This window comes from Mugil cephalus, chromosome 17 (assembly GCF_022458985.1).
Source record: "Mugil cephalus isolate CIBA_MC_2020 chromosome 17, CIBA_Mcephalus_1.1, whole genome shotgun sequence".
NCBI classification, from domain to species: Eukaryota; Metazoa; Chordata; class Actinopteri; order Mugiliformes; family Mugilidae; genus Mugil; species Mugil cephalus.
In genome coordinates, this window is record NC_061786.1 from 6,201,254 (window position 1) to 6,228,668 (window position 27,415).

Genomic DNA, 27,415 nt, shown 5'->3' on the forward strand with positions numbered 1-27,415 from the left:
CCTTTAATACACTTCTGAAAAATACACTGTTATTTTTACCCCTTTTTTTATGCTTTGCACTCAAGCAAAACAATTCAAAAATATGCATTGTTTCATATATTTTCTCATATCCTTGAATCTTACTGTATCTATCTTACTGTAGCAACTTCAATTGCTTGTGTTGACTGTTGCTGGAAACACTCCTGTGTTATTTACCTACCTGGTCATGACTATCTTTATAGTTTCTTTTTATATAAGCTGTGCACATCTTGAAAATGCACTGGAAAGCAGCGTTGCTCTACAAGCCATTAGTTCCTCCTGAGTTTGTGTCTGAGGAATAACAGATAAGGACATAACAGCAACTCCCAGGCTCTGACCACCAACCAAGAGTCAGATACAAATCTCTTTGTTATTGTCCAAATGCTGATGCCGTTGTCTCGTTGCAAGGTTGGAAAGCTGGCGGATGTTCCTCTTTGAGATGCTCTTTTAAAGCCGTTTTAAAGCTGTGCATCTGTGGAGGGTTGTTTCATTGTTACAAAGTGTTGATTTAATGAGGGCCATGTTCCCGAACTTCTAATGCTTGTAATGCATTGTTTTTTGGTCATTTTTCCATATGCTTGACAGTGGGAGCTGCCCTAATTGGCAATAAATGTAAACATTGACATTCTGCTCAAATTGTGGCATTTACATAATCAAAGACGTCAGCGTGTTGTTGCAGCACAAAAGTTGGTGTAACGCTGAGTGAGTTAATGAGGTGCTGATAGGTGTGTTTTGTTATCTTTGGAATCGGGTTAGTTGTTTGCCTCTTTTCTGACTATTGGTGAAAAGTAATTGACTACTCTGGGTTTAACGACTTTTTTTCAAAGTCGCCCAATATGGGGCTAAAGTCGGGTTGATGTCGATGAGTTGGACATCGCACATAAAAACACACTAGAAAGTAATGTTTTGCAGCAATGAATACATGTTGAATACATGTCGGAATACATGTTGTAGTCTCTCACACAAAGGAAGATATGGAGACTTTTCTTCAAGGTAATTGAAGCTTGAACTCGCCTACTGCCGGCTGAAGCCCACGCCAACACCAACACCACTAACACTGTCAGCCTGACAGTAATATGTATCTCTCACTAGGCAAACTCTCAACTCTACCCTAACTTCTATCTCTTGCATGGTGTATTCACTGACATCAAGGACAAAAAACAACTACAACTCTACAACCGCAGCAACAACAATAATAATACACTAATAAGCGCCTTTCAAGCCAACTAATGGAACACAATAGAAGAACTGAACGTAAACACATGAGCTTATCAATACTGCGCACTGCAGATATGTTTATCCTTTATAAATCTGCATCGTCAATAGAGTTTAATAATACTTGTGTGTTGTAAAATAAAATGTAGCCCGGATTTTTATTTATTTTTTTTTTTTTTAAAAGAGCTTTATAAGTGCTTTTCGTGTATAGCAGCTAAAGGTCTTATAACTTTGACAATGAAATTGACCAACAAATAGTTGATTCGCAGCATCCTTCTCTCCATTACTACTGGGGCTTTAGTGAAGTCGCTAATTGACTGCTGTCAAGAGGGCTTGAACCGTTCCTCTGCTAGCTGTAGCAGATGCCTTTTCAGTTGAGTGTGTATTTCAGGACTGACTTGCATATTTTGCTTGTCACGGTAGAATGGGCTTCATCTTAAGTGATGTATTTCCACACACTTGATGAATCGCTGCTAGTTTGCTGCAATGACCCACTTGGCTCCTCACCTGTATTCTCAGAGGCGTCTGTGTTGCTATTGTCATGTGATGGTACAGCGGAAAAGTCGAGTTGTCGGTACAACCCCTACTGGCTGCTAGTTATTTTCAAGAGTAGCCACTGAAGTGTACTAATGCCCAACCATTGTCTCTCTGTGACACACTATAAATTAAAGCTCAACTGTTGTTGATGTTTTATTTCGATATCTTAGATACAGTGAAGCATCAACCAATCATATGTGATTGTATTACCAGTTCATTTTCAAATGGATGGCGCACATAACGACAACAAGGGCTTGAAGGCGCACTTTATCAGTGACACTCGAGGCATGTCCATGCCCATGTGATGTTTAGAAAACTGTGGATGGGCAGAAATAATATTTTTGGCTTTGGCAATGGCTTTGTTCTAGGCATTCTGCCTTGCACACTGTGGTTGTTCGGTCTTCTTCTGATGGCGGATTCTTGCGAATTAGCATTAACTAATGTGAGAGAGGCCTTTAGTTGCTTAGAAGTTCCTCTGTGACTGCGCCACAAATTCATTAACAGCCAATAATGATTTTATTCAATTGAATTTTGAATTTTGCCATTCATCTATATATCTGGACAAACTGGCCCATCTCAACAGTGTAATATCGATAATAACATGAATTACAAAGAAGCCTGGGAAGAGTCACGCTCTGTGTATTTACTGTGACACTGTCAGAAGCTGCTGCAGGTTTACCCAACATGTCTGAGTCAGAAGCTCCTGCTGTTCAGAAGGACATTAAAAACAGCTTGCAGAGACACGCTGCTGCATTGATGAATATAATCCATCACTGTAAATTTGTTAAATGACTTCTGCGTATAGAACTTTAAAAAAGGCCCAATCACTGCAGCGGTATTTAAAGTAGGTCTGTTCTGCAGTAGCAGAATGTTAAAACACTTTATTCAGTTTCACCACTGTTATGTAAGAGCGAATCCTGATTGAAAGAAGTGAAAATAGTTCCACTAAGTGTGGTAATTAGCAGCGTGTTAAAGCTATGTTAGGAGAAATTACCAAAGTTGTCTCATTTAAAGTGATGGATTATGCTCATCAGTGCAGCTGTATCTTTGGGCTGTTTTTTCTTTTTTTTTTTTTTTATAATGGATTTTTGGAAAATCCATTAATATTTTTTTAAACTTTGAGACCGGCAGGCAACATTACATGTTGCTATTCGCAATGGAAAGCTCAGTTCGGCACAGTTTCTGGAAAGTGCACAGCTGCAGAAAATGCAAGCGCGTGGTTAAAATATACATGCTTGCACTTTTGCTATGGAAGCCAGTCTCGACTGCATATTAACTTTTGCAAATAAATGAGAATATGCCCCTTATCCATCCATTTCTCGTAGATGTTATAATGAATAGCAACTTGTAGCTCTCCTACTTGGGCTGTTTTTAAGATGAATAATAATAAGGTGCCTTACGATTAAAGTGATCATTATTCTCGTGCAACTGCAAAACTGTATCCATGGCCGTGTCACCAGCGGATGCCACCGCAGGGCAGATTTAATTGACCTCAGAAAGAGGACAAGCGGAGTAGAGCAGGCTTTTGCTTTCATGTCCTTTGTTCTAAATCTCTCTTATTTTCAATGGGAAGATCTTTTGAAGGATCCAGATGAAAGTTTTCACTGAGAAAAAAGTAGCAATCGAGACACCTGCCAACGTCATCCAGCACTTGTCATGCATACAGCGCAGCCACATCCTGTTTCAGAGGCTCTGTGTATCCAAATGTTGGGCCGTCGATGTCTAAAACTACAAGGTATTAATTTGTCTTGATGGTGCACATACTCGAGTTAACTGAGTCTTTCGGCGACTTTTCGCCGGATAGATTTTTCATCTCGTTCAATATTTCATGCTCATTAACGAACCTCCAGGTTCAGGTCAAGTTTTATTGGCACGTAGCCAGAGAGGGAAGACTGTGAGCGATGGCAGTCCCACTGATCAAAACCTGTGAGTCATGGTTGAAAGTGTGAGAAATCCGCGGTGAGGGGCTTGTTAATGTGAAACCGAAGTGATGGGACTAAAAGTGCGAGTCATCGGGGACGTTCCGTGAGTGGATTAAGTCGAGAATATTTCGCCACATTCAACGGCATCTCCGTACATAGTTTTGTTGACTCTTCTAGACGTCATGCGATCGATCTAGACAATAAATGCTCTTCTTGAGAGAGTGTGCATTGAGCTCTGGCTGCTGGCTATGTTTGTATCAATCGTGTATGTGTGTCTGTCACTTGACAGTTGCGGTGCTTCTCAAGGTTATCAGCGTCTGGAAAGTTTTGCTTCCACTGCAGCCCCCGCCAAAAAATATAAATCATCAGTACATCAGACAATTTGAGGTAGCAGATATGTCTGAGTCATCAAGACATACAGGAAAACATTGCTTTATGAAACGGCTGCAAGTTATTTGTTCTGCATAAATGAACACAACCAACCCTACGGATTGAAGTCCAATAAATAAATTAGAGCCTCAATCCGTCATATTATTAGAGAGTAGCAGAGGAAAGCCAACCACATCCTATTCATAATATTAAGTTTATGTAATAGCACAGTGCCACAAAAGTTATGAAGGATATTCAAAAACTCTCACAATGCTAAATATTTCGAAGGCCGAGCTGTGAGATATTGACTGGTGAGCTAAATAGAGTTTGTTCTTTCACCGTCAAGTTAAATTGTTGTACTAGAAAAAGACACTTCAGTAATTAAGTCTAAAATGTTTGTGGTATTTAAAATATCTTTTTGAGTAGTTTGCCACCTACCACTAAGCATCATTTCTACCATTCAACTTTTAACCTGTCCCATAATAGCAATATTTGAACATGAAATCTGTGAACAAAGGAACCATTTCAAACTTTTTTGATAACCTGGTTCCATTTTTGATGTGGCTCCCCAACCTCGTATGCCTGGATCTGACTCTAGCAGCGTGACCACACTTTGATTCAGATCCACTTATTCCAATCAGGTGTGTTGCCATGAAAGTTCCTGGCAATCCGAGTCATTCATTTCGTGGCCCAATCAGACTCGATTCTTATCAGAATAAGAGACTGGGAACACTCAACTGGGATTTCATTATGGTGGGTTTCAACTGATACAGAGGGGGAAAAAATATCTTGATGCTATTGAATGGTTCTCGTATGTGAAGCATGGCAATAAGGCATCTTGATAAATGCCTAAATTGCTGCCAATTGTTCGTCTTTCAAAGTCCTTACTACTATAAAGCTATCTCGAACAAATCTTTCTGTCCACCACCACATAAAGCGTACCCAAACAATTTGATTAGCCTGGCAGATCTTTGCTGGACCATAATCAGTTCACACCGGAGAGGCTCCAGACCAAATTCTGCAACAAAAAACAGGAACTTGGTATGTCTTCCAGGCTAAGCCCATGTCTTTTCCTCTTTTTCTACCAACCTTTCAATCATTTCACTAATTGAATGCAATATCTTTATTGGCATCAGATTTTGTACTGGTTTTCTTGATACCCAGAGGCTGTATTCTCACAACTCCCGTCACCCTCTGACTTTTCTGCCACCGCCTCTAGTCCCCCTTTGAGGTTTTCAATTCACAATTAAATGCTTTTAAAAATATTAGCTGTATTTAATTGCATTTAATTTTGTACATGTATTTATTGGAAAAATAAATTGGGAACCCCCCCCAAAAAAACTCTGCAGGTAAATGGACCTTTTAAGTTATTTCTGTCTTTTACAGCCAATGTGGTAGTGGAACACAAATTCAACTCCATAGTGCTCTGATGACATGTATGACTATGTTACTGTTGCTCTTCTGTCCATCATCACGTAAAGCTGGTACAAACAACGTCACTAGCACTAACACTTTCCCTGCAAAAAATATATGGCCTACATCACTGTGATGTCATGATGTTAGAGGGACGCTTGAGGCGAAGAATGTCACTACCAACCATGAAAATGTGGTCTTGCTGTATTATTTTGGTGCTAAAATTGATAAGTCAAAAACACTAACTTTAAGTTTTATCACATATCAGCCACTCCCTGTCGTAGACAACTTTGGCTTGATTTTGGCAATTAAAAGTGTGAAACAATCAACAACACTCACACTTCTTATCAGATAAGATTAATATGTAATGCATCATCAGTTTCAGCCTGGATAACGTTATGGATTGAATAAATAGTGAGTGAAAATTATGTTAAGTTGATGCTTGTTTAGGGGATTCTTGTCACACGTTAATGCTAACCGCTAGGTATTGTAATGTTAGCTGTATGTTTCAGGGGGTGTTCAAGCAGAAGTTGTATTTGCTACGTTACCCTCTCCACTTCTTGTAATATCTTTGTTGGAGAGGCTTCACTTGATAAAGACAGACCAGACTTCGTTCCCTCTTTGTCCTCCTTTGGTCAAATCGTCCATCCAGTGAGCGAGAGTGTAGGGGTCAGTGAAAACAGTCCCATCAGTCAACTTTTTAAAATAACACCCATGGTCTCAGAGAGTGAGTGTCATATTATGTTCTCTAAAATATTAGTTTTCCTTATCCATTCTTGCCATGAGTCCATTGAAATACGCTAACTGCCGTTTACAAGCTATAGCGTTTGAGATGTGTTGCATCCAGCTTAGCCCCGCCCCTTTGGTTGGTCTAGCTTCCAGGCCACAGCTGTCCTGTTGTGGTGGTGAACTGCTGGTTTTGGGAGGTTACATGCAGTCTGCAGACACCTCCAATCTATCATTGGTAGGTTTGGGCTATTCAGAATGAAGTTCACAGATATCATGAATATGCCAAGGGTCATGAGTGAATCACTGTTAGATGGGAATGGACGAGGGTTAGTAATTGTGTAGTTCAACAAGGTCAATTGTGATGTAATGAATGAATGTGCCTCTCATACAGAGAAGTAAATATTCTAGCTGATTACATCATACCTGATGCACAACCTTGAGGTTAAACTTTTATCTATTCCATATTAATATTTGAAACTCACCAACATAATAACTATTCATGGGGATGCCCAATATTAGGAGTGAAAAATAAAGTGTGCAAAGTAATAAGGGTTTCATTTCACCGTGCCAAGTGCATTTAATCAATGTCCCATGTTTTAAGATGCTCCTCATTTACAGAGTGGAGCTGCAGGTTTAGAGCATTAATTAGGCTGCCACTAAAACAGTCTCTTCCCTCCCGGACAACAAAGCTGATTGCAGATCTAAATTGAATCTTTTAAGGCTTAGTTATTCATTACTTTATTTACCTGCGAATCAGGAAAAATCCTAATTAGTTTCGATAGAGGATTTGAAAGTATTTGTCTGTGGTTTTTAGAGAGTGCTACACGACCTGCTAAAAGTGTCTGTATGTTCTCAGCTGTGGAGATATTACAGCTCCACGGGGATCCATTCCGTGGTCTGAGCATTAGTGTACTCATAATGATGACTGCAGTGCTTCATTTCCAGTGAACTGAGACTGTGCCACTTACAGACATAGTCGATAAGAATGGCAGCAGTTTTTAGCCAGAAAAGGAAAATGCATCCTGGTACTTATGATACACTGAGCATATAGGGTGATTTTATATATATTTTTTCTTTCAGTTGTGGCAAGTTAGCTCTCGTTCTCATTCACTTCTTTCAGCCCTGAAAGTGTACTTTGCCCACTCCCATTGGAGCCACAACTGTGATACCTCGGCGCAAACGCTATAAACAGTTGAGATGATGGTTAAGACAGTTTGCAGACGCTGTCTCACACAATTTAGAGGTGCTACCGCTTCTGCTGCTCATGACATATCTCTCGAACCTCCCTCGTTTCTTCCTGTTGTAAAAAGGCCCTCTCTGTTTCGGTGTTAAAGGCAGATGCCCTATAGATACCCATTGAAATCTGGTCATCCGCACACATTGTAAATTACAGTGCGCAGACCAGTAGCCTCTGTTAGTTTAATTGCAGACAGGCTACCAGTGTAAATCAACAATGGTCCCTGTCCACCAACACAGATCAGAAACCACGTAGAGTAAACAAATTGGTCCTTAAATGAGTCAGTCTTTCCAGCTCTGTGACCACCTGAAAACCCACCACTGTATTATGAGCATGTTTACAGCACTGCTTTTGCCTCTGTCGTTTCAATATTCAAGTGGCGTAAGAGAGTCCTGTGTTTATTTTTGTCATCCATCTCGATGATGGACTTCATTTGTCTTGGATAGCTGAAGTTCAGTAATCAGAGGTTGAGAAAAGGACACATGGTAGACGGGTGGTTCATACGAGAGAACTGACAGAATAAATGGTTCTCCTGTGGTGCCAAGTGGCTGCTGATAGAGTCCTCGTCTTTACTCAAACTACAGGAAGTGTCAGTCATCTCCGAAGGGTTGACGGGTTGATAGAAAATAGATGCCCATGGTTCAGCATGGGACAAAAATTTGCACTTGTTGTTGGTTGTTCTGGAAGTTTTTGGCTTTACTGGGCAGGTCCTTTAGGTCATGAAAACATTTTTCTCATCATTGCTTTTACTTCCGGTTCTGATTCAGCTAAATTTGTTGTAGTTATTTCACCTTAACACATGTCTGACCGTGCTGTTCTGTCAGTGGTGGAGATGTGTTGAGGGTTGGGGTGATGGTGATGCATACTTTGGCTAACCAATAAGGATTTAGCAACCGGAGGCTGTAGACTTGTGCCTTATTGTATAATTCCTACCTACGATAAGAACTTGTTTTGGTGAAATGACAATATATTGTAATGTCCTAAGATAAAACCCTATAGTCAATTAAAAGCTGGGTGTTGGATGGAGTTTGTGAGGCACCTGGTGACTTTGCTCAGTGATTGGTGCTACACTGATGAGCATTTCCTTGGTAAAATTAGTTGCCGAAAGTGTTGAGTTTGTATCAAGAACGTATTATGCAAACCATAACTGGACTAACAAAGGCAGAAGAAAGTGAGGCTTCGCAGTAAAATGTGACTAGGTCTACTTGTGTGATTTTGGGGCATTGCTGCATCTACTGTTTAGCTCTGGGTCTCTCAGGTTTGTGTTATATCTGATACTTTTAGTGGACAAATAAGGAATAGGTACCAGTTGTGTTGATGAATTACCTTCTTCCTCCTCACCCCCTCGTCCTTGTTCCCTTCTTTCTTCCTTTACTCTTCCTCATCTTCCTCCTACTTCTCCTTTTCATCTTCCTCCTTCCACTCCTCTTTCTCCTCATCTTCTTTTCTCTCTTCCTTCTTCTCCTCCTCTTCCTGTGTAAATTCATCCCGCGAGCCAAATCGGACACTCTGGTGGGCCGGTTGTGGACCACAGGCCGCATGTTTGACACCACTGTCATAGATCAAACATGTCTGAGGGCTTAATGTGGTGAAAGCTTGAACAAGTGACTGTCAAACACTTTGACCACTGCCTACACCGTACTATTAATGAACTGACTCGTCATTTGTTTCTCCATCTCAGAGGTCTCATTTGTTGTCTGTAGTTTTAACCAACCATTAATTCTTTCTTTCAGCCTTTACAACAAGCTGTAACTTGTGACAGGGTCTTGAAAGGCCCTTAAATGGCTGTTGTTGTTGAACACACCCCCTAAATTTATAGTTGCACTTATTAATCTAATACAGGCTGTGAACTCTTTCAATGTTTCGGTGAATCAAAACTGTGACTGCTGTGTTGGCTCTGTTATTGATGGGTGAACCATGTGCAAAGAGTCTAATCTGTCCTAACATGGACAGCTTAACGTTGTTTCTGATGTGACTGCATGTGCACTGCATCCATGTTCTAATTGTGTCCGGCAAATGTTTCAAATCTGTTGGCCAGTCCTTTCTTTCCAACCAAGAAACACAAAACTTACAATTTTGTTATTTGTCCCTTACAGTTATTTGAACATTGTTTGGCCAAGTAATCCACCTCGTTCATGCTAACCCTGCTCTAGCTGAACTTCTCCCTCCTCCCACTCTGACGCCAGCAGCACTTTTGACCAATGACCAGCGGCCTGAGGGCTGACTGGATTTAGCCCAAATGATCAGTGAATGACGGGGACATGACATGACACCTGTCAATCACTTCCAAAAATTAAATGAATGAAAGTGGACTGGCGTGCTGGGACTGTAAAAAAACAGCCCATTTAGAGATATTCCAGGTTTTTCTTTTGACTTTTTGTTTCTGTTGCTGCCTTTGGTTTCAAAACTTAAAACAATTCGTTGTAAGTTATTTAAAAAGTTATTTTCTCATCTTTTTTCTGTTAACTTGGGAAGGCTTAGCCTCGTTAGCCCATTTATACCAGCCATCCCTGCTGAGCTGAGTATTTAGACTTACTGCAGAACAAAAGCGAGAGGAAATGTATGGAGATATTCTTCTGAAGTTTACAGAGCCAAGCCTGCAAATATGATGACAGCAATCATTAGCAAACTGTTTTAGTTTTTGGTGCTTTTATTGGAATTTTAATTTGTGAATCACATTTGTAGAGAAAAATGAAATATACATACCCATTCATTTTTCCCGACAAACTAATATAATTGTATCATTTAAGTTACTGCAAAAATACCATTAAAGTTCTATAGATCCCATATATGATGAATCTGCAAATGTTTTCAGGCTTCTGGCAGTCACATTTGATCAAAGATGTTACACTAAGGTTTTATTTATTAAGCCTTTGACACTTCAAACTGTAAGGTGCTGGTGCTGTCAGAAACACAGGGTTTGCGTATTTGACTTTGATTGTTTCCAGTCATTAATGCTTAATGTTGAAGAGCAACACTTCAAGGGCCTGTGAGTAATTGTGTGATGTACTTAAAACGTCGAACCTAATATTTTATTTAGTGGAATTTTTCCATACTTTCTATGCAGTTTCTGGCAGCCCTCTATCAATTAGTAATGCAATTAAAATCATCAAATCAACAGAAATCAGACACGAGCTCAGCCTCTCCTCAGATGCGCCACTGATGAGATCCCCACCGGTGACATGTTCATAAGCACTTCTCCAGCCAGTGTGACCAATCCGTCTAATCACCAGCTGTCAGGTCAAATTGCACTCCGATTCATTTAAGCCTGACGGCGTGAACCGCGTCCACAAGAAGAACCTTCAAACGTGGGGTGGGGTGGGGTGGGGGGGGGACTCTCAGCCTCGACCTTCTCCCATCTTCAAAGCAGCAGGTGGGCCACAACTTCCGTCTGTTCTGTAACTTCAGATACTCACGGCGAGATTCATTAGTCTGATTTATACTTGAGAAGGACACGGCTGTAGAGAAGGACACGTAAATGTATTTGGGTGATTGCCTCTAAATCTTATGGTGGCCTTATGAATGTCAGTGTAACTACAAACCAATTCATTATATGTTGAGATTAGATTAAAGAGATTATTAATGGCACTCTTCTGGAGAGAATTGTAGACGGCAAGTTAGAACTTATCCCATGTGTCTGATATTTTGATCTTTTGAGCTTGCTCTCTTTCTGTGAAGATACCCCCAATCTAAGCTAGTTAACTATATATGCTCACCCACTGACACAATTCACACTTTCACCATCTATGTTGTGTGCTGACAGCTTTGTGCGTATCCTTCACATTGTTCACATTCATTTTTGTGCTACTGAAGATGTGGCGACCTTACAAATAAAATATCACAGCTCTCTATAAATCTTTATTTATTGAGTCCGCTCCCCTACTTCATATTGATCTCGCTGCATAAATTAATACTGATAACCATTCAAACTTTTGAAAAACTTTACTTTGGGTCGAAAGTTTGGACCAGATCCAAAATGAACCTGGTTTTGGAAAGGACTCAGGGAGTTGGGAGTGCCAACTCCCTGCCACTGCAAATATGTACAGAAATGATGGTAATGTATTGTATGAATGACTGAAGTTATGCAGCAATCAAACTAATGTATGCAAAAGAAACTTCTTTCAGACTGCTTTACACAAATTATGCTCACAACAACATAATTGTATTTTGAGCAAAAAGTTGCGACGGTAACAATGCTAACGTTGGCTCTACTTAGCTCATTCTACAAGCTTTGAGAGGTGTGGGTGGGGGATTTTATAGGCCAAAGCACAACTGTTGCTATTTAAAGACAGTAACTTTGCGAATGTGTTCAGAAATCTGGCATAGCTTGGTACCGAAACGGTTTAAATTCAGTATGTTAAGTTGTGCACTCACCAGAAGCGATCATAGCAACAACAGACCAGCTGATCTATGGATTTAATCCTAGCTGCTGCATGCGTGGTACTGAACTAAAAATGATGCAGTGTTGTAGCTGAAGCTAGAATTTTGCTGGTGACCAAATAATCTCATGCAGATTCACCATACATCCATTGAATGATACAGAAACAGTACTCTGTAGTTTGAATTTACATATTTTGCCTACCTTAAGACATTGCTTTGTGTTTCCTCCACTTCTGGTGCATAGCCAAGACAGCAATCAGTGTGCAACTTTTCAAACTCAGCCTTTTAACTATTATGAGCACGCCATCCACGTTGCCATACTTTTTAGAATGAATGTACATACCCACTTGAAATAGTAATTGTAAGTTTGTAAGTGCTTTAAGACATAGTGCTGGTGTACAGAGTTAAGTAGACCAGCGAAGACCTAATATGATGCTCATCTGTCACTGTAGTGTTGAATAGGGGACTGAAATGGCTGCTTTCTTACATCAGGTTTCATTTTATTTCATGTCTAAGCTGCCACTGAGAATATTCATCAGAGGTCACTTCATCACAGTGCTTTGTAGGGAGACGTTCTTCAAACGGCTTTGGTCTCTAAGCTGTATATTTTTCTGTCAGAAAGTGAATAGATTTTAGGAGATATAACTCATTCACATATTCCTAAGAGCTACAGCCACTAAGATTTCCAAACCTCCCAAAATCAGTCTTAACAAAGACAACAGGAACGGCTCGTTTTAAGCTTCGCTGTGACAGAATTTATTGCGGCTCTGTTGTACTGGATTACATTTGATTGTCTTTCTCACCCCCGCTGATTGGATAGAACATCTTTAAAGGAAAAAGAGGACACAATTTGACCACACTCAGCATGATGAATATGATTTACTGTCACAAGATTTTAACTCGGTTCAGCATGTGCTCCCGCTGTGACTATGTGATCTGAATGTTGATGGTTTCTTTTCTTTTACTTTTTTCTCATCGGATTAAAGACCTTCTGATGGACGGACTAAAAAAAAAAAAAAAATGCAATCAGCTTGTGGCGTCTGGTGTTTTGTGTACAGGTGTCCCACAGGGCTCCTTTCACTGCCTCCGCTGTTTTCTATCTACACAAATGAGATGGGATTGCATGACAGCACCATAGTTGGTAGAATATTCTCCATGATACCACCAGTGGTAGGCTGTTAAGCAATTTCAGTGTAACGCAGTTTGGGAACAGGTATAGAGAATTTGAGCTGAAGCACAGAGCTTATAAATATTTTTAGTCTGCACTGTGCATCCACAGGTCATACATGCCTGATTGTATGTCTGTCACACTCAAGCGCAGGGCTCATAGATGAGCAGTTTCTTTATTTGGGGACACCAGTACCCTCTTCCCACACATTTCCCCACACGAAGGATCTTTTCTTTGAAGGTCACATCAATGAATGCGTCATAATATGCAACTAATCCATGCTCGGCGTAGGAATCCAAAACGCCCACCTTTGCATTGATATCAAACAAAAAGCTCAACCAAGGGTAATGAATTGTTTTTATGGTTTTAAATAGGGATTCCCCCTTTAGGATTACCCTGTCAGTCCAGTTTTGTAACCCTTTCAGAAATCTTTTCACTCGGTTCACACCAATTAAGTTTGCTCTGCAGCCTGCATCGGTACGTGTTGAGGTTTGAGTGAATTTGCCAAATATGTTTCAGCATTAAGACTGAGCTGAAACCTTTTGAGGAGGAGGAGATGCAGCACCTAAGAATACTTATGCTTTACATTGATTTTCGAATATATACCGTATGTTTGGAAATGTTTCTAGGTCCTCTGCGTGACCTGTAGCTAGCAGTGGAAGCTATGGATCCAGATTTTCCCTTTTACAATATTGAAGAGAATCTTTACATACACACACACACACACACACACACACATACCACACACACCACACACACACCTTACCTTACCTTACCTTAACTAATAACAGTATGTCTATTATTTCAACACTCGGTACACTTGAAGCTACTGACAGATTCTGCAATACTGCACTGTGTGTTTCTTTGGATGTATCTGTAAAAGCATTGTTCTGTCCGGTGTTACTAATTCAGACTGCCAAAACAAACATCAAGTACTACTGTAATCCCGAAGTTCTGCTTCCTCCACACATCTTACCCAACACAAGGTACTTAGTCCTTGTGACCGTTTATTGGAACTAAAGTGATATGAACTATTTTTATATTATGTCATATTCTCTCAAAAAGTATCCGTGCTGAAATCCTATCATGAATACACTGGCTCTGGAGAGCAGTAATACAGGGGACCACTTTGATTTAAATTCAATTTCTTCTTTAATCGCATTTATTATTTAGTTTGAACACCTGCCCAGCTGTAGCTGAACTGAGCCAGCATCAGAATAGAAGAGTCCATTTGGATTTCATCATTGTGAGTCGTGTTTCAACCTATACAGAGCAAAAAATAAATCATGTATCTCTTCTGGGAGCAATTCCTGTCCTTAGCCCTAGTTTGTCAAATCAAGTGTAGAAACAAATCTAAATGCAGACATACGACATATATTGTCATATCAATAGCACCACCAAACGGCTCTCACTCTCAAGATCTCACTATATCAGATACTCAAGATCAAAACTATAACATGAGAACAATAAAAGCAAAATATGGTTCATGGTGTGAACGGCGCACACCCAATACACAGCACTCAATATTCAAAGTCACAACACACAATATCTCATCCTCTACTACCACTTAGGGTCGCTGGGGTTGCGGGAGCCTATCCCAGCTGTCATCGGGCGAAAGGCGGGGTACACTCTAGACAGATCGGCAGTCTATCGCAGGGTCACCACACACAATATACCACAGACAAACAGACATTTCACCTCCACATACAGACGAACAGCTCCATGAGGTTGTGTCCCCCACACACCCACACAGGTATCGCCAGTTATGCATTACACAAATTCCATTATAATTCAAACAATTTGTAAATTAGATTATAAATATAAATTGGACTCACCAAGCAACTTTTTGATGAACTCCTAATATAGTTTCCCTCCTAAACCACTTGAATGTCCTAGTTTTGTCTTTTCCGTCTTGAGAAATTATGAAATCCTCTGGTTGATGTGGTTCCAAACCTTTTATCACCAACTTCTGCTCAGGTGGTAAAGTCCTGAATCTCACACTAGTCAGGTAGTCAATTCATCATGCAATGGATGAATGAAACATGAATTACCGGTATGTTACTTTACTACGTTAGTCGAGCTAGCGAGGCCCGTGCAGTCCCCACCCCTTGCTTCAGAATATTCCAATGAGAATCCTCTGGGGCCCTGAACTTCAGGCCCCACTATTTAAACTGAAGTGTGTGCTGTATACGTCCATTCACGAGCATCAGGTCACCAGTCCACTACACTGCAGGCCAGGGCCATCTCAGCTGTGCCCCACCGAGCAGAAACCAAGGAGATGGAACATCAGACACAACAAACTATTCACACACAACTACACTACAAGAAGTGTCTATAGATGAAATTGCGTTCATCAAATGCAGACATTTTATTGGGGACAAAGTTCATTACTTATTGACTTATACGCAACAGCAGGAAAACTTACAGCTGATAATCCTCATCTACACAGCAGCGCTCTCTGGTGAGGCCGTGCCCTACCGGCCCCTAATGCAAAGACAGCACTGATGACCATTCTATCACTATATTCGGCCAAGAGATTTTCTGTTGGTTAGTAGCCAAAGTGCATGCAAATCAATCTTTTGTCTCTATTGCCATCATCTTCCCCAGCTGACGTTGACTTATGGACTTTTTTTTTGTATGTGTGTTTCACTTATATGATTTACAGGTGACAAGGCCCGGTATGTTTTATTAATACCAACAAAAGGGTTCACCGTGACACAGTAGGAAGTAATGGGAGGTGAAACAGCAGCTCCTTTGTGATTTTACACAGTCACACAGACACACTGCTTTGTGTGCCATGAAACTTTGTTAGACTTGTTATTTGTCCCTTCAATGTAGCCACTGTGCTGCAGCAGCCACATTTCCACAAAGCCTTAATTTATCGTCTGCCCTGGTGGAGAAAAGAGCACGACCTTCATTTCCAAGTCTCTTAAAAGAGAATTGGCCGACCACACTGACGCACTTATTGTCACTCAGGAGCACATCATCTATTAACAGGTGCTATTCCACAGAAACACAGACACTGCCTTCACAACAATACAACAGTCCACCAGTTGTTATTTTATCCTTCAACCCATCACTGTATGGGGAAGTGTCCTGTTAATACACAAGTGTATTCCAGTGTTTTCACTCATTGTTGTTAAGTGAAACAATGGATGCTTTTCTGTCATGATCAATCTTCATGTTTCACTCCTTGTGAGTTCAGGGTGAACTCCTGTTCTATTTGATGTTGTAGTATAAGAACGCTGATCTTCACATATTAGAACATCACTGAAAATTGAAAAGCACTGCTAAAAGGATTAATAAAGCACTTTACGTCACGCTGTTATCACCAGTGTCGTAGGAGGAGTTTTATAATACTTGAGGTAATGAGAAAACTAGAGAATTAAATCTACACTATCAAGTGAAGCCTAACATGTTAGATTTCTAGTGAGACAGTTGTTTCAACTCTGTACTAAGCTTTAAAAGTAATAAAGATGCTTTGGACTGTGTCATATTTGTGTTCCTGTTATTCCGCTGCCCATTCCCTGTACATGAAACTCTTTACTTTGCTGTCACCTCAGTCCAATGAGCTATTGTTTTCCTGTCATATATATTAGTCTGTTCTTTTCATTTGTTTATACTGAATGTCAGGTCATCCATCAACCTTATTGACTCTTGTGGCTGGATGTTGATGAGGCTTGGGGGAAATAATGTAATTCCCCACATCAATGGAGCTGGACCAGTATCACAAAGGGGGCTTTGAGATAGCTTAAATGTTTGTCTATGTAATATTTTAGACCTCACAAATTCTTTTTATTACTAGACCTGGGTGAACATTTTTTTCCACTTAAGAACAAGGAACCATGCATGGTAAATTAATATTTTTTTTTTTTGTGTTTTTTGTTTTTTTTTTTTTTCTGAAAAATGCCAAAGGTAAAAAGTCTTCTTATGCTCTACAATAACAATGTACAGTGGAAATTTCCAAGTATTTCAGTGAGTGTGCTCTGCATGTTTAAGGGTTTGACTGAGCTTCCCTGTTTTGTTTTCAGTTATTTTTAATTCCCTTTCTACAAAGGGAGCATGTTCTTTTATCAAAGTTGTAATTTCTGTCTTGGGAGTGAAATTGGCCAACGCAATCATCTGAGCTTTACGTATCCCTTGTTTTGTTGGGGAATTCAGAGTTTGAAATCCTTTTTTTCTTCCCGCACAAAGGTTTTACAATGTCAAGCAAAACCAATTAACCCAAACTGGACCAGTAGAATGCGATACACAAATGACATGCTGAGAAAAGAGGATTAAAAAGTTCATTGTGTACGTAATTGCTCTGCTTGGAAGAAAGGAAAAATGTCAATGCTCTTCTCAATTCCAACAGACAAAATCTGGAATTGCTTTGCTGTACAAAGAAGAGACCAACAATACCTATGATGTCTGCCTGAAATTGACCAAAGAGGCGTTAACCATACAGAAGCTGGATGTGGTTTGCACAAGTGGAAGTGAATCCCAAGTAAATGTAAGTGCACCCGAGGGCTCCAGACTTACTTTGTAAGTCATCCCGAAAAACTCCATAATACTGTTTCAGTGTTCACAATATCCTTTTGCCAATAAGAAACTCCCACTTTCTAAAGCACAGAACTGTTCTACTGCGAAGACAAGCGACTGGCGGTCTGGGCTTAAGCATCAAAGTAAGCAGATAACTTTTGATTTTGAGATGACTGTTTGTTTAGCAGCAAATCCCCCCCCATACTCATGTTCTCTGTCCTGCTTTCAGGGAGGCGCGGAGCACAACGTCCCAGTGGTTATTTCAAAAATTTTTAAAGATCAAGTAGGTAAGAACGTATTTAATATCCCTACTGTAATGTATCTAGAAAGGGGTTTTCAGTGCTGTTAGTATGAAACACAATACAAGAATTTAGTTCTTTCTTACCAACATTAAAAAAAAAAGGAATAGGCTAAAATAATACAATCCATATTTCCCATAACTCAATAAAGCAATATAATTCAGTTATGTCTTCCTTTGACGCAACTACTGAGTGAGACAAACCTGATGGCTTCGCCACAGGACATACTTAAGGATAAGGTATCACTTTAGGAATGTAATTTTGCCTTGATTTTCTAGAATACGTCGACATCTATAAAAGAGGATTGACGCCAAACTCCACAGTAGGTGCCACATTAGACTAGGGTAAAAGTTATTTTTATGGGCCTTAAGACCTTTAATTCTTCATGGGTAAAAGTGGAGGGAGACGGTAAGTAATGGGGTAAGAGACCAGACGACACGCAACAATGGCCTGGATTAGAGCCAGTGCCACGGTGAGTGAGCTGCAGTCCTTGTGGAATTTTAAAATCTATTAAACATAACAAAGCTGCCATGTGTTTAAAGCTGAATTTATATTTATATATATATATATATTACTCACATTATATATAAATTACCCACAGTGCACCTAGATGAAACCACAGAATATATTATGCAAAAAGTATATTATAGTTGTACAATTTAAGCCGAGTTATTCTAGTTTGTTATGGTGTCTGGCAGAGGTTAGTGTAGCTTAGCATAAAGGTTAGAAGTATAGGACCATGCTTGACCTGCGTCTGGTTTCTCTTTGTGACCCTATAATCACATGCACCCGGCTGGTCTTCAAGATCTAATTCAAGTGTACACAGTCCTGATCACTAGTTGTTTCCTATTAAACCCACAACTTGGGGTTCAGTGTCTTGCTCAAGGATGTAGGTAGAGCAGATCGTCCACAAACCTTCTCCTGAGCCACAGCCGATTGCTGCATCAAGAAATTGTGCAACCAATTCCTTTACTGCAGTTGGCTTGCCTTCCAGTCTTTATGCCAAGACTGAGGACTCATTTGCATCAATCCTTTCTTATCTCAAAGAGAATACTAAGCAATAATATTCCCCAAAATGTCAGTCTGTTCCTTTAAAACCACTTCCCTCGGTTAGGCTGTTTATGTATACCTACTGGTAGACACCAAGTAAATGATAAGCTGTTCTTACACTACACTTACTGTTAATTAGGTGTCCAACAACGCAGTTATTCATAACCACTGAGCATGAAATGCTGTGCAGAAGTAAACAGAAGCCAGATTGGGAGGGTAATGCTATCATGCTGCTAGATGGCAGGAAAAAAAAAAAAACTTTAATCGTATTTGTCAGTTAAATTGTGAGAACTAATGACCTCTCAGGATCCCGCTATGATGCAATATCAGAGCGCCATGTTAATCATTCCTCTATAATTTGTCTTTTTTTTTTGCCCACATGCTCCCTTTAATATATTTTTGGGAGCAAGTGAATCATGTCTTCATATCCCGAGCGCATTAAGAGCCCCTCTCACAGAGCTTTCCGAATCTTTTCACAACATAGCATTCATTGTTTCTACTCGTGCCGCCGCAAATGAGTTTATATCCTGATTAGTTTTGAATTTCATGCTTTGCCTGTGTTCTTTCTCCGAGCTGCAGGATGTTGGCCGAGATTAGTCCGACAGAGACAGCGATTGCTATTTCCACCGCATTACCATGTATGAAATGAGCAATTATTTTGTAATGTTTTCGTTAACCTCTGACACTTGACAATTGACGCCTGCAGCCGATCAGACGGGGAAGCTATTCGTCGGGGACGCTGTGCTGCAGGTTGGTACATCGGTTCGTGACTTATTTGCTCCAGGACTAGTCGGGTCACAGCCAAGAGTGGCAACTTGTTGCATCCTAATTTCAGCCCTCTTTTGCTTTGACAGTGTAATTAATTTGAAGGAATGAGAGCAGAATATTTAGAAGTCTGAACTGCGTGATTTTAATCAGATGAGTCATTTAATGTCTCGGTAAGGGATGTGTATTGTGGTAAAATACATTACTGCGGAATTTCACTTCACCTTAACAAAAATATCTCATTATCAGTGTCTGAGGTAGATTATTACAAAGGTCACCAATAAATAATTGATGGCATTCCTTATAACAGTAGCTGTCAAACTGGTCTAGTATTTAATAATTATATTCATTTAATCTTATAAAAAGTTAATTTGAATCCGTCTGGCAGGTTTATTGGGTGGGCTGTTTATCTAGAATATCAAGTAGATTGATTCATACTGGAAGTTATTAGGTATTGTGAGGAAGATGGAGCTGCTGCCGCTTCCACCTTTGCATCACCACAGTTTCATTTTTATCTGCAGTGTCACACTGTAGATTATTGCAGCAAATCAGGGGCAGGGGTAGGGGAGTTGGAAACTTGAATTAGTAGGCTCTGTTTCAACGGAGGAATTTGAAAAATGAGCAAACATTTTAAGGCTCAAATGCCTGGTCACTGGACACTAAATAAGCAACTTTCGATTTTTCTAATATAAAACTGTACGAATATATATCTGCTATTTGTAGCTCTGAATGTCCTGCAGCCGTGGACAGATTAAGAGGCAGATATTTCAAAGGGTCTACATTTCAGCATAAAAATGACTCCAAACATCATCAGGTCCTAAAAGAAGACCAGGTAACTTACAAATGAAAACCAAAATATACGAATCAGATTCAAGCTTCAAGTATTATCGCTTCCACAAAAACAAAGACATGTGAAATAGCCTTTCTCCCAGTCCCACTGTGCTAGATATACTGCTGACAAGACACACGCAGTAACTACTATAGCTGCAATTACTGCCGCGTTACTCTACCCACTACTCCACAGAAGAATTTCTAAACAGAAGATATACACATCTTTGTAGAACTGGAAAACAGCGAAGAATCCAGACTTTAAAGCGACACTGTATTCTGAAACGGACTCAAAATGACGACGTTGCTGTGGTTTATTGTGGTTATTTTTGCTCTTCTGTATTGTCTTTTTTGTTGCTTTGTGGTTGTTTCCTCTTAACAGTGTCTCTGTGATCCCTTTGCATATTTTTTATTAAATATTTGTATTTCTTTGTGCTTGCGCATCTTTATTTTTCTTCATTTTACACGTCTTTGTAGTTTTACTTGTTGTCTCTTCATAGACTCTTTGAGGCTTTGTAGTGTTTTATCTCTTTTTGTGTTTGCTTGATTTGGTATTCTGTGAGGAATGTCTGTTTCTTGTGTTCCTAAGTGGTTGTGCTTTATCTGTTGTGTCATTTTGTATTTCAGTGTTGCTTTTGATCGTGTGGGTTTTTTTTTATTACTTGAATCTTACAGAGGATTAGTCTGGGGGCCTTGATACTAACCAGTGAACTACTGTGATGTTCTGAGTTTGCTAGAGTCACAGATGTATTACAGTTAGGGCCTATGATATAAAAGTGTGTAACAGTCTGTCATCTTTGTTTGCACTTATTTGCCCACTGTTGTTTTTTGTAGGTCAATGGCATAAATGTAGAGCACTGTACTCATGAGGAAGTTGTGAGTATATTTGTATTTAACTATTGCAAAATACCCTGTTACATCCATCCATCCATCTATCTATATATCTATCTATGCATACATCCATCCCCTAAATCCACAACAATCTGAGTTGTCATCTTGGTATCGGGCAGTTTTTCTTTGTGTGGTTTACACCGGCAAACTGAAAAGCATGAAAAGGAGTCGATCAGTATCAAAAGCTATTTTTCCTACATGGACACAAGCTTTTCTCTCTTCACAGTTTATTGCCAACATATCCTCCAGTCTTACACACACACGCACAAACACCCTCCTCCGGTGTTCCATCTCCGCCGGCCCAAACAGCTGTTTGTTACTCACCTCCAACGCGTCAAAACACATAATGAGCGGTTTCTCTTCAGAACAAAATCCAGAGCATTTTAATGGCAGCCTGTCACGGCGTTGGCGCTGACAGATGCTCGGGCTAAAGTAGCGAGGGCTACCGCAGACAGCTGAGAGAACGGTGAGGGAGCTGAAAGCTAATGTGTGTGTGTATGGTATGCAGAAGTGACCTTGCATTGCATTCAAGTGTCTCATTCGCTCTTTTATTTTGTCCTTTGTGCACGATGCACGGAAAAGAGGCGAATGTGAGACTTCGTATTTAAAGCTCACCTTACGCGAGAGCGTCTTTGTGACTTGTAATCTTTGAGGACCCATTTTACATCACTTAGACATCAGATAACCAGACGTTGAAAGCGTAATTACCTTGTGGTGTCAGCTGTCACTTTGCCGTCGCCTGTCACGAGGTAAATGCTGGCCTTCATGTTCCGCCTTTTGATGATTCAAGTGAAACCACTTCAGGCAGGCTTCATCTTCTCATTAAATATTCCTCGCTCATCTCCTGTTACATTTTGTTTGCTCAGGCAGTGTACAGCTTGACATGAATGTGGCTTGTTTCATTTATGCAAGATTAAATTTTATCTCGTTGCATCGCTCACAATCTCCCCTCTCTCTCCCCCTCCCTCCCTCTCCCTCTTACTATCCTTTTCAATCTCCCTCACTCCTGCCAGGTTCACCTGTTGCGTACCGCGGGAGATGAGGTCACCATCACCGTTCGCTACCTGCGAGAAGTTCCATCATTTCTAAAACTGCCTCTAGGTAAGCCTCCTCTGGACGAGCTCACAATAAACTTCATTTTGCTGAGCATTCTTAGCAACAGAGAAGTAAAGCAGCATTTATGGGAGATTGTGTTTTGTGCTCAAGTTAACACGTTAAAACGGTTCAATAGATGAGCATTTATTTCAGAGTGATAAATTGTCACGCTCGGTGGCCTGAGGCGAGCAGTAATGTCAGAAACACCCAGAGCTGCTTTTACCTTCAGCAGCTTGAAAAGATGAAATCGGAGACACTAAAATCATCCATGCGGAGCCGGTGAAAAGTGAAGAATGAAGGATGTAGGTGAGAGGGGATGAGAGAGGGATGGCGAGAGAGAAAACCAACAAGAAGCTGTTTAAAGGGCTAAAAGCAAATAATAAATTGTGTGGAATACTCTTTATGTTAAGTGGGTTCACTTTGTCCTTTTTATATTAAGTGGAGGATTGATGAAGTGCCACAGAGTGGAGGCAGGTGATTACCTTAAATGGCTCCATGATATACACCGATCAGCCTCAAGATTAAAACTACCTGCCCATTAATGCGTACATCTCCGTTGTGCCTACAAAACAGTTACAGTGACTCATCAGAGAGTGGACATGGAGCCTACGTAGTGGATGTTTCTGGGTCCTATGGGTTGAGGGGACATCTTATTTGGATAGGGCTTTTTCACACCGACTCTAAGTCAGTTTGGGATCTAGTGATTCCAAGTAAGGCTGGGGTAAAGCCTCAGCCTATTTTTCAGGTTTTTTCGACATTCCTAGGTAATGTTTGAAGTGTGGCAGGCCATGTTCTCCCGCATTACAGGGAATGGCCACTGCTATTGAGTATGTTGTCGCTATGGTGTGGCTATGCCTGGTCAGCAACGTTGTTTAGGGGAGTAGTGTGTCTAAATAACTTCAACATGAATGCCAGAACGAAAGGTTCCCAAGGAGAGCACTGTAATGAAATGCTCAATGGGGACAGCTGTGGCCCAGTAGGTAGCCAGATGGTTAGCGGTTAGACCTCCGGTACATTAAGCACAGCACATTGAGAACACGCTCATCTAGTAGAGCGACACATCGGTCGGCTGTGGCTCAGCAGCTACAGCAGATTGTCCTCAAACCAGAGGGTGAGCTGTTTGATTCCCGGTACATTGAGCACATGCTGAATTGTTCTTGAGCAAGACACTGATTCTCAAGTCCCTCCCAGTTCTCGGCCACGCTGGATTGTGCTTGGGTGAATGAAGTAGTAGTAGTAACTGTTGCACAGCTTTACACACTGTCAGAAATATCTTAAGCGGCTCCATGAGATGGTCATCTGGAATCATTTCAGGCTCGTCAAATGATCTCTTGTGGAAGACCATACATTATGTTGTGCTGGGGTTCGTAATTTAGATGATCCAAGCATACAAACTCCTCTGGACCTCACAAAGCCAGTTCTGAACTACTTTGTACTCTGAACTGCTGTTTGGCGCATAAGCACAAACAACAGTCCGGGCCCGTTCCCCGACCCAAAGGCGCAGGGAAGCAACCCTCCTCCTCCTGGGAGAACCTCAACATGCAGGCAGAGAGCCTTGGGGCAAGCAAAACACCCAGGCGCAGCCCTCTGCCTCTAGCCCGGGGCAACTCCAGCAAAGAAGAGGGTCCAACCCCTCTCAAGGGCTTGGGTTTCCTGAGCCAACGCTATGTGCCAAGGTGAGGCCGAGTATATCTAGTTGATAGCGCTCAACCTCTTCCACAAGCTCCTGCTCCTTCCCTGCCAGAGAGGTGACTGCTAAGGACCTGGTGCTCTGATCCACAGAGCACCAGACCTCCTCCTGTGGGTGGTGTGCCCAGAGGGAGGCCCATGTAACCAGTTAAGGCTGAGCCCGGATGGGCCCCATGGGCGAGGCCTGGTTCCACGTCCTCCTCTTCTTTTTTGTCATTCAGGGACTTCTGAACCATTCTTTGTCTGACCTGTCGCCTAGGACAAATCTGCCTTCGGAGACCCTACCAGGGGTAAAATGTCCCGGCCAGCATAGCCCCTAGGGTCATTGGGGCACTCAGACTCCTCCACCACAATAAGTTGAAGGTTCAAGAGGAGTCTGTGGGGAAGACGTGGTGGTTTTCTCCAGACCCCTTTGCTGGCTGTTGTTGTACTCCGGCTTGTACTGAAGCCATTATCTATTTTTTCCAAAACTTACACATGGGACAAATTTGTTCCATATCCACCTCATGAGATCCAAACCAGTTCTGTATTATTGATGAGGAGCTTCGTTTAACCACAGATGAGCTACAGCTGCGAGGACGCCATCAACTTGTGTGAGATGGCAAATTCTCATAAAGATTTTTTTTTGGCGGTATATCTTGTACGATAAGTTATCGCACATTCCTGGTACATAACCCTGCGATTTCATAGTTGTGACATCTGTCACATACAGTATGTGTGTCAGTGTGGTTTGATCAGACTCGGTTGTACAACTGCAATGGTCTGAACGGTTTAAAAGATTAGATGATTGACTGTTACCAAAGTTACCAAAATATGTCCAGCTCCAGGTGAGGTGCTGAAGCTCCTTTTTTAAAAAAAAAACAAAAAAAAAAAACAAAAAAAAACTGTCTTCATTCATTTAAAAATGTACACTGCACCCCCAGTAATCCAACAGTTGCTGCCATGCTCTGCCAAAATGCATTCTTCTTGTTTATTTGACACTAAAATAAGTTCTTGGTGAAATTCGGCTGTGAACTGGAAACTTTCACAGAACTGTTTCAAGTTTTGAGTGAGAGCTGAAGTAAGCTGAACTCGTGGAGCATAAGGTGGGTTGATGCTTGAGTCTGGCCCAACTTTTTGACTTCTAGCAGACTGTCAGCTTGTGGCTTCATATTTATGACTTCCATTGACAATGACTTGCAAGTGGCTTTTTCACCAGTATCCTGCATAAACCTTTAGATAATAATATGGATGCCACTATAATGTCTGCTTAGAGGAGCTAACTGTATCAAACTCCTCCTAAACCCACTGTCTTTTTCCTTCTCTGTTTAATACATCCGGTGAGTTAGTCAGCTCTCATATGTTCAGCAGCGCTAGGCTAGCTGTCTGAATTCTATGATAACCGATATGAAACTAGTAATGAACTTCTCATCTGGCTATTGTCAAGAAACCTTTCCTTTCAACTCATAGTGAATGTACAGGTAACGATGAACCACCACATTATTATTCCAGTCTGTAGCACTTTAAATGAGTAGCATCTGGGCCCACGGACCTTCACATTGATGTGTAACACCCACACTGCTGAGCCACCAATATTTCTTGTCTCCGCTGTAAGCAAATACAACAAATGAAGCTCTGTGTAATTCAAACTATTCAGTCTCCACTAGCAGACGTAATAATCATTTAGTACAATTTACCGAATTACGAAGAGCACACAGATGTAGAAGAATAATTAATACTAATAGGAGTGCATGAATATTTATGGCTCGGCTGATAAACCCATACATCCTGCTAAAATTCAAAGTGAGCGCCGTAAGAAATCCAGCCTTCACATCTTGTTGTGGGAAGTTAACATTCACAGGAAGGCATCAGTGCAGAGACAGCTTTCGCTGTAGGCTGTTTGGCCCATCGAATTGTGGTTTTGTTGCCCGAAAGCGAGAAAGGTTCATGCCGTGTTCTCTCTAAGCTGCCCTTTGTTGTAGCATGGCACAAATGACAAGCAGGAGAGGCCAGAAGCTGCTTGCCACACTTTACAGAGTGTGACCGGATCACAAAGCACGTCCCCCCCCAACACCAGGCTAATATCATATCAAAGAGCAGCATTGGTCTTTTTTGGATGCTGCCTGTGATCTACACTGCATGGCTTAGAGGCAGGGCAGCAAAATCAAGTCAATAATAACCCTTAAAATTTAACTCTGTGTACTGGGCCACACTTTCTGAGGCAATGTGTAGCTCCCCATTACTTTGTTTTTTTGTTATTTTTTCTTTGTTTCTGAGGGGATAAAATAGTCATAGACATGATATAAAGTCAGACTAAATGTTTAACAGTGATTCTTGAGAAGTCTTTTTTAAAGGGGACCTAGCATAAATCATTCTGTTTTTTTAATTTTTATCCTCAGGTTCTCCAGGGCTGGATCACAGTCGAGTGTCCTCCCCGCTCTTTGACAGTGGGTTACATTTGAATGGAAACGGGAACAGCACAGTAAGAAAGATCTCTTTGATGTTGCATGCGGTTATTTGAGTGGAATGCTTTTGACCTATCTCCTGATCAGGATTTAGATCTTCTGAGGTTTGAAAGGTGACTGATGCTTACAACACTAAGAAAAATGACCTTGCGAGTGTGAAGATCTTGTTCTGAGGGGGTTCATTCGTAAAAACACACCTTCTGAGTAAATTGTAAGTGAAATGAAGGCTTTTGAACATGCAGTCCTTCTGTTGAGCCATGAAAGCCATATAACTGGAAATACACCCACGATTCACAAGATGCTGTGTGCTCAAACAAAACAAAGCATCTACACTGGTGGTGCATTATGTCCTTTAAGACTGGTTCCATTCAATGTGACAAATCCTCCTTTTAGTAATGAAGCACTATAGATGTTTGCTGAATGTACTATATCTTCATAGTACATAAGCACATATAGTAAATGTTTGAGAATGTTTGATCTACATGTGGTCGTGGAACTGCTTCACAAATGGTGACAAATGAGCCGTATTCTGACTTAGTACAGTGAGCTGATCTTTAATGCCAGACTGTCGAATGTCTTCATTTCCATCAACTGTCCTAGTGAGTAATACCTGTGAGCCAAGACCCTGATACTGCTTGGTCTACCCAAGCTTTTCCTGTTATGGAATTCAAAAATGTATTCTGTGGAAAAGGTGGTTTGCATATCAAATATTAAAGAGCCAGCACACCCACACATTGAGACTGGATTTTACCCCCTAGCTAAGGTAGAGTCAGGCAGAAGGATACAGGGATTTATGTGGGGTCACCAAAGTCCATGTAGTAATAAAAACTGATGAGGGTATAGGT

General features: G+C 40.9%; 1 protein-coding gene across 1 annotated transcript in view; it reads left to right on the forward strand.

The window, feature by feature from the left end:
- The window catches only part of sntg2 (syntrophin, gamma 2), a 90,074-nt gene that overhangs the window by 7,805 nt on the left and 54,854 nt on the right, over positions 1–27,415 (forward strand). Inside the window, exons 2-8 of the mRNA XM_047610307.1 lie at positions 17,343–17,480; positions 17,596–17,652; positions 17,739–17,796; positions 19,565–19,608; positions 21,286–21,327; positions 22,356–22,443; positions 26,505–26,587. Coding sequence (XP_047466263.1) covers positions 17,343–17,480; positions 17,596–17,652; positions 17,739–17,796; positions 19,565–19,608; positions 21,286–21,327; positions 22,356–22,443; positions 26,505–26,587 — 510 coding nt within the window. The remainder of the gene's footprint in view (positions 1–17,342; positions 17,481–17,595; positions 17,653–17,738; positions 17,797–19,564; positions 19,609–21,285; positions 21,328–22,355; positions 22,444–26,504; positions 26,588–27,415) is intronic.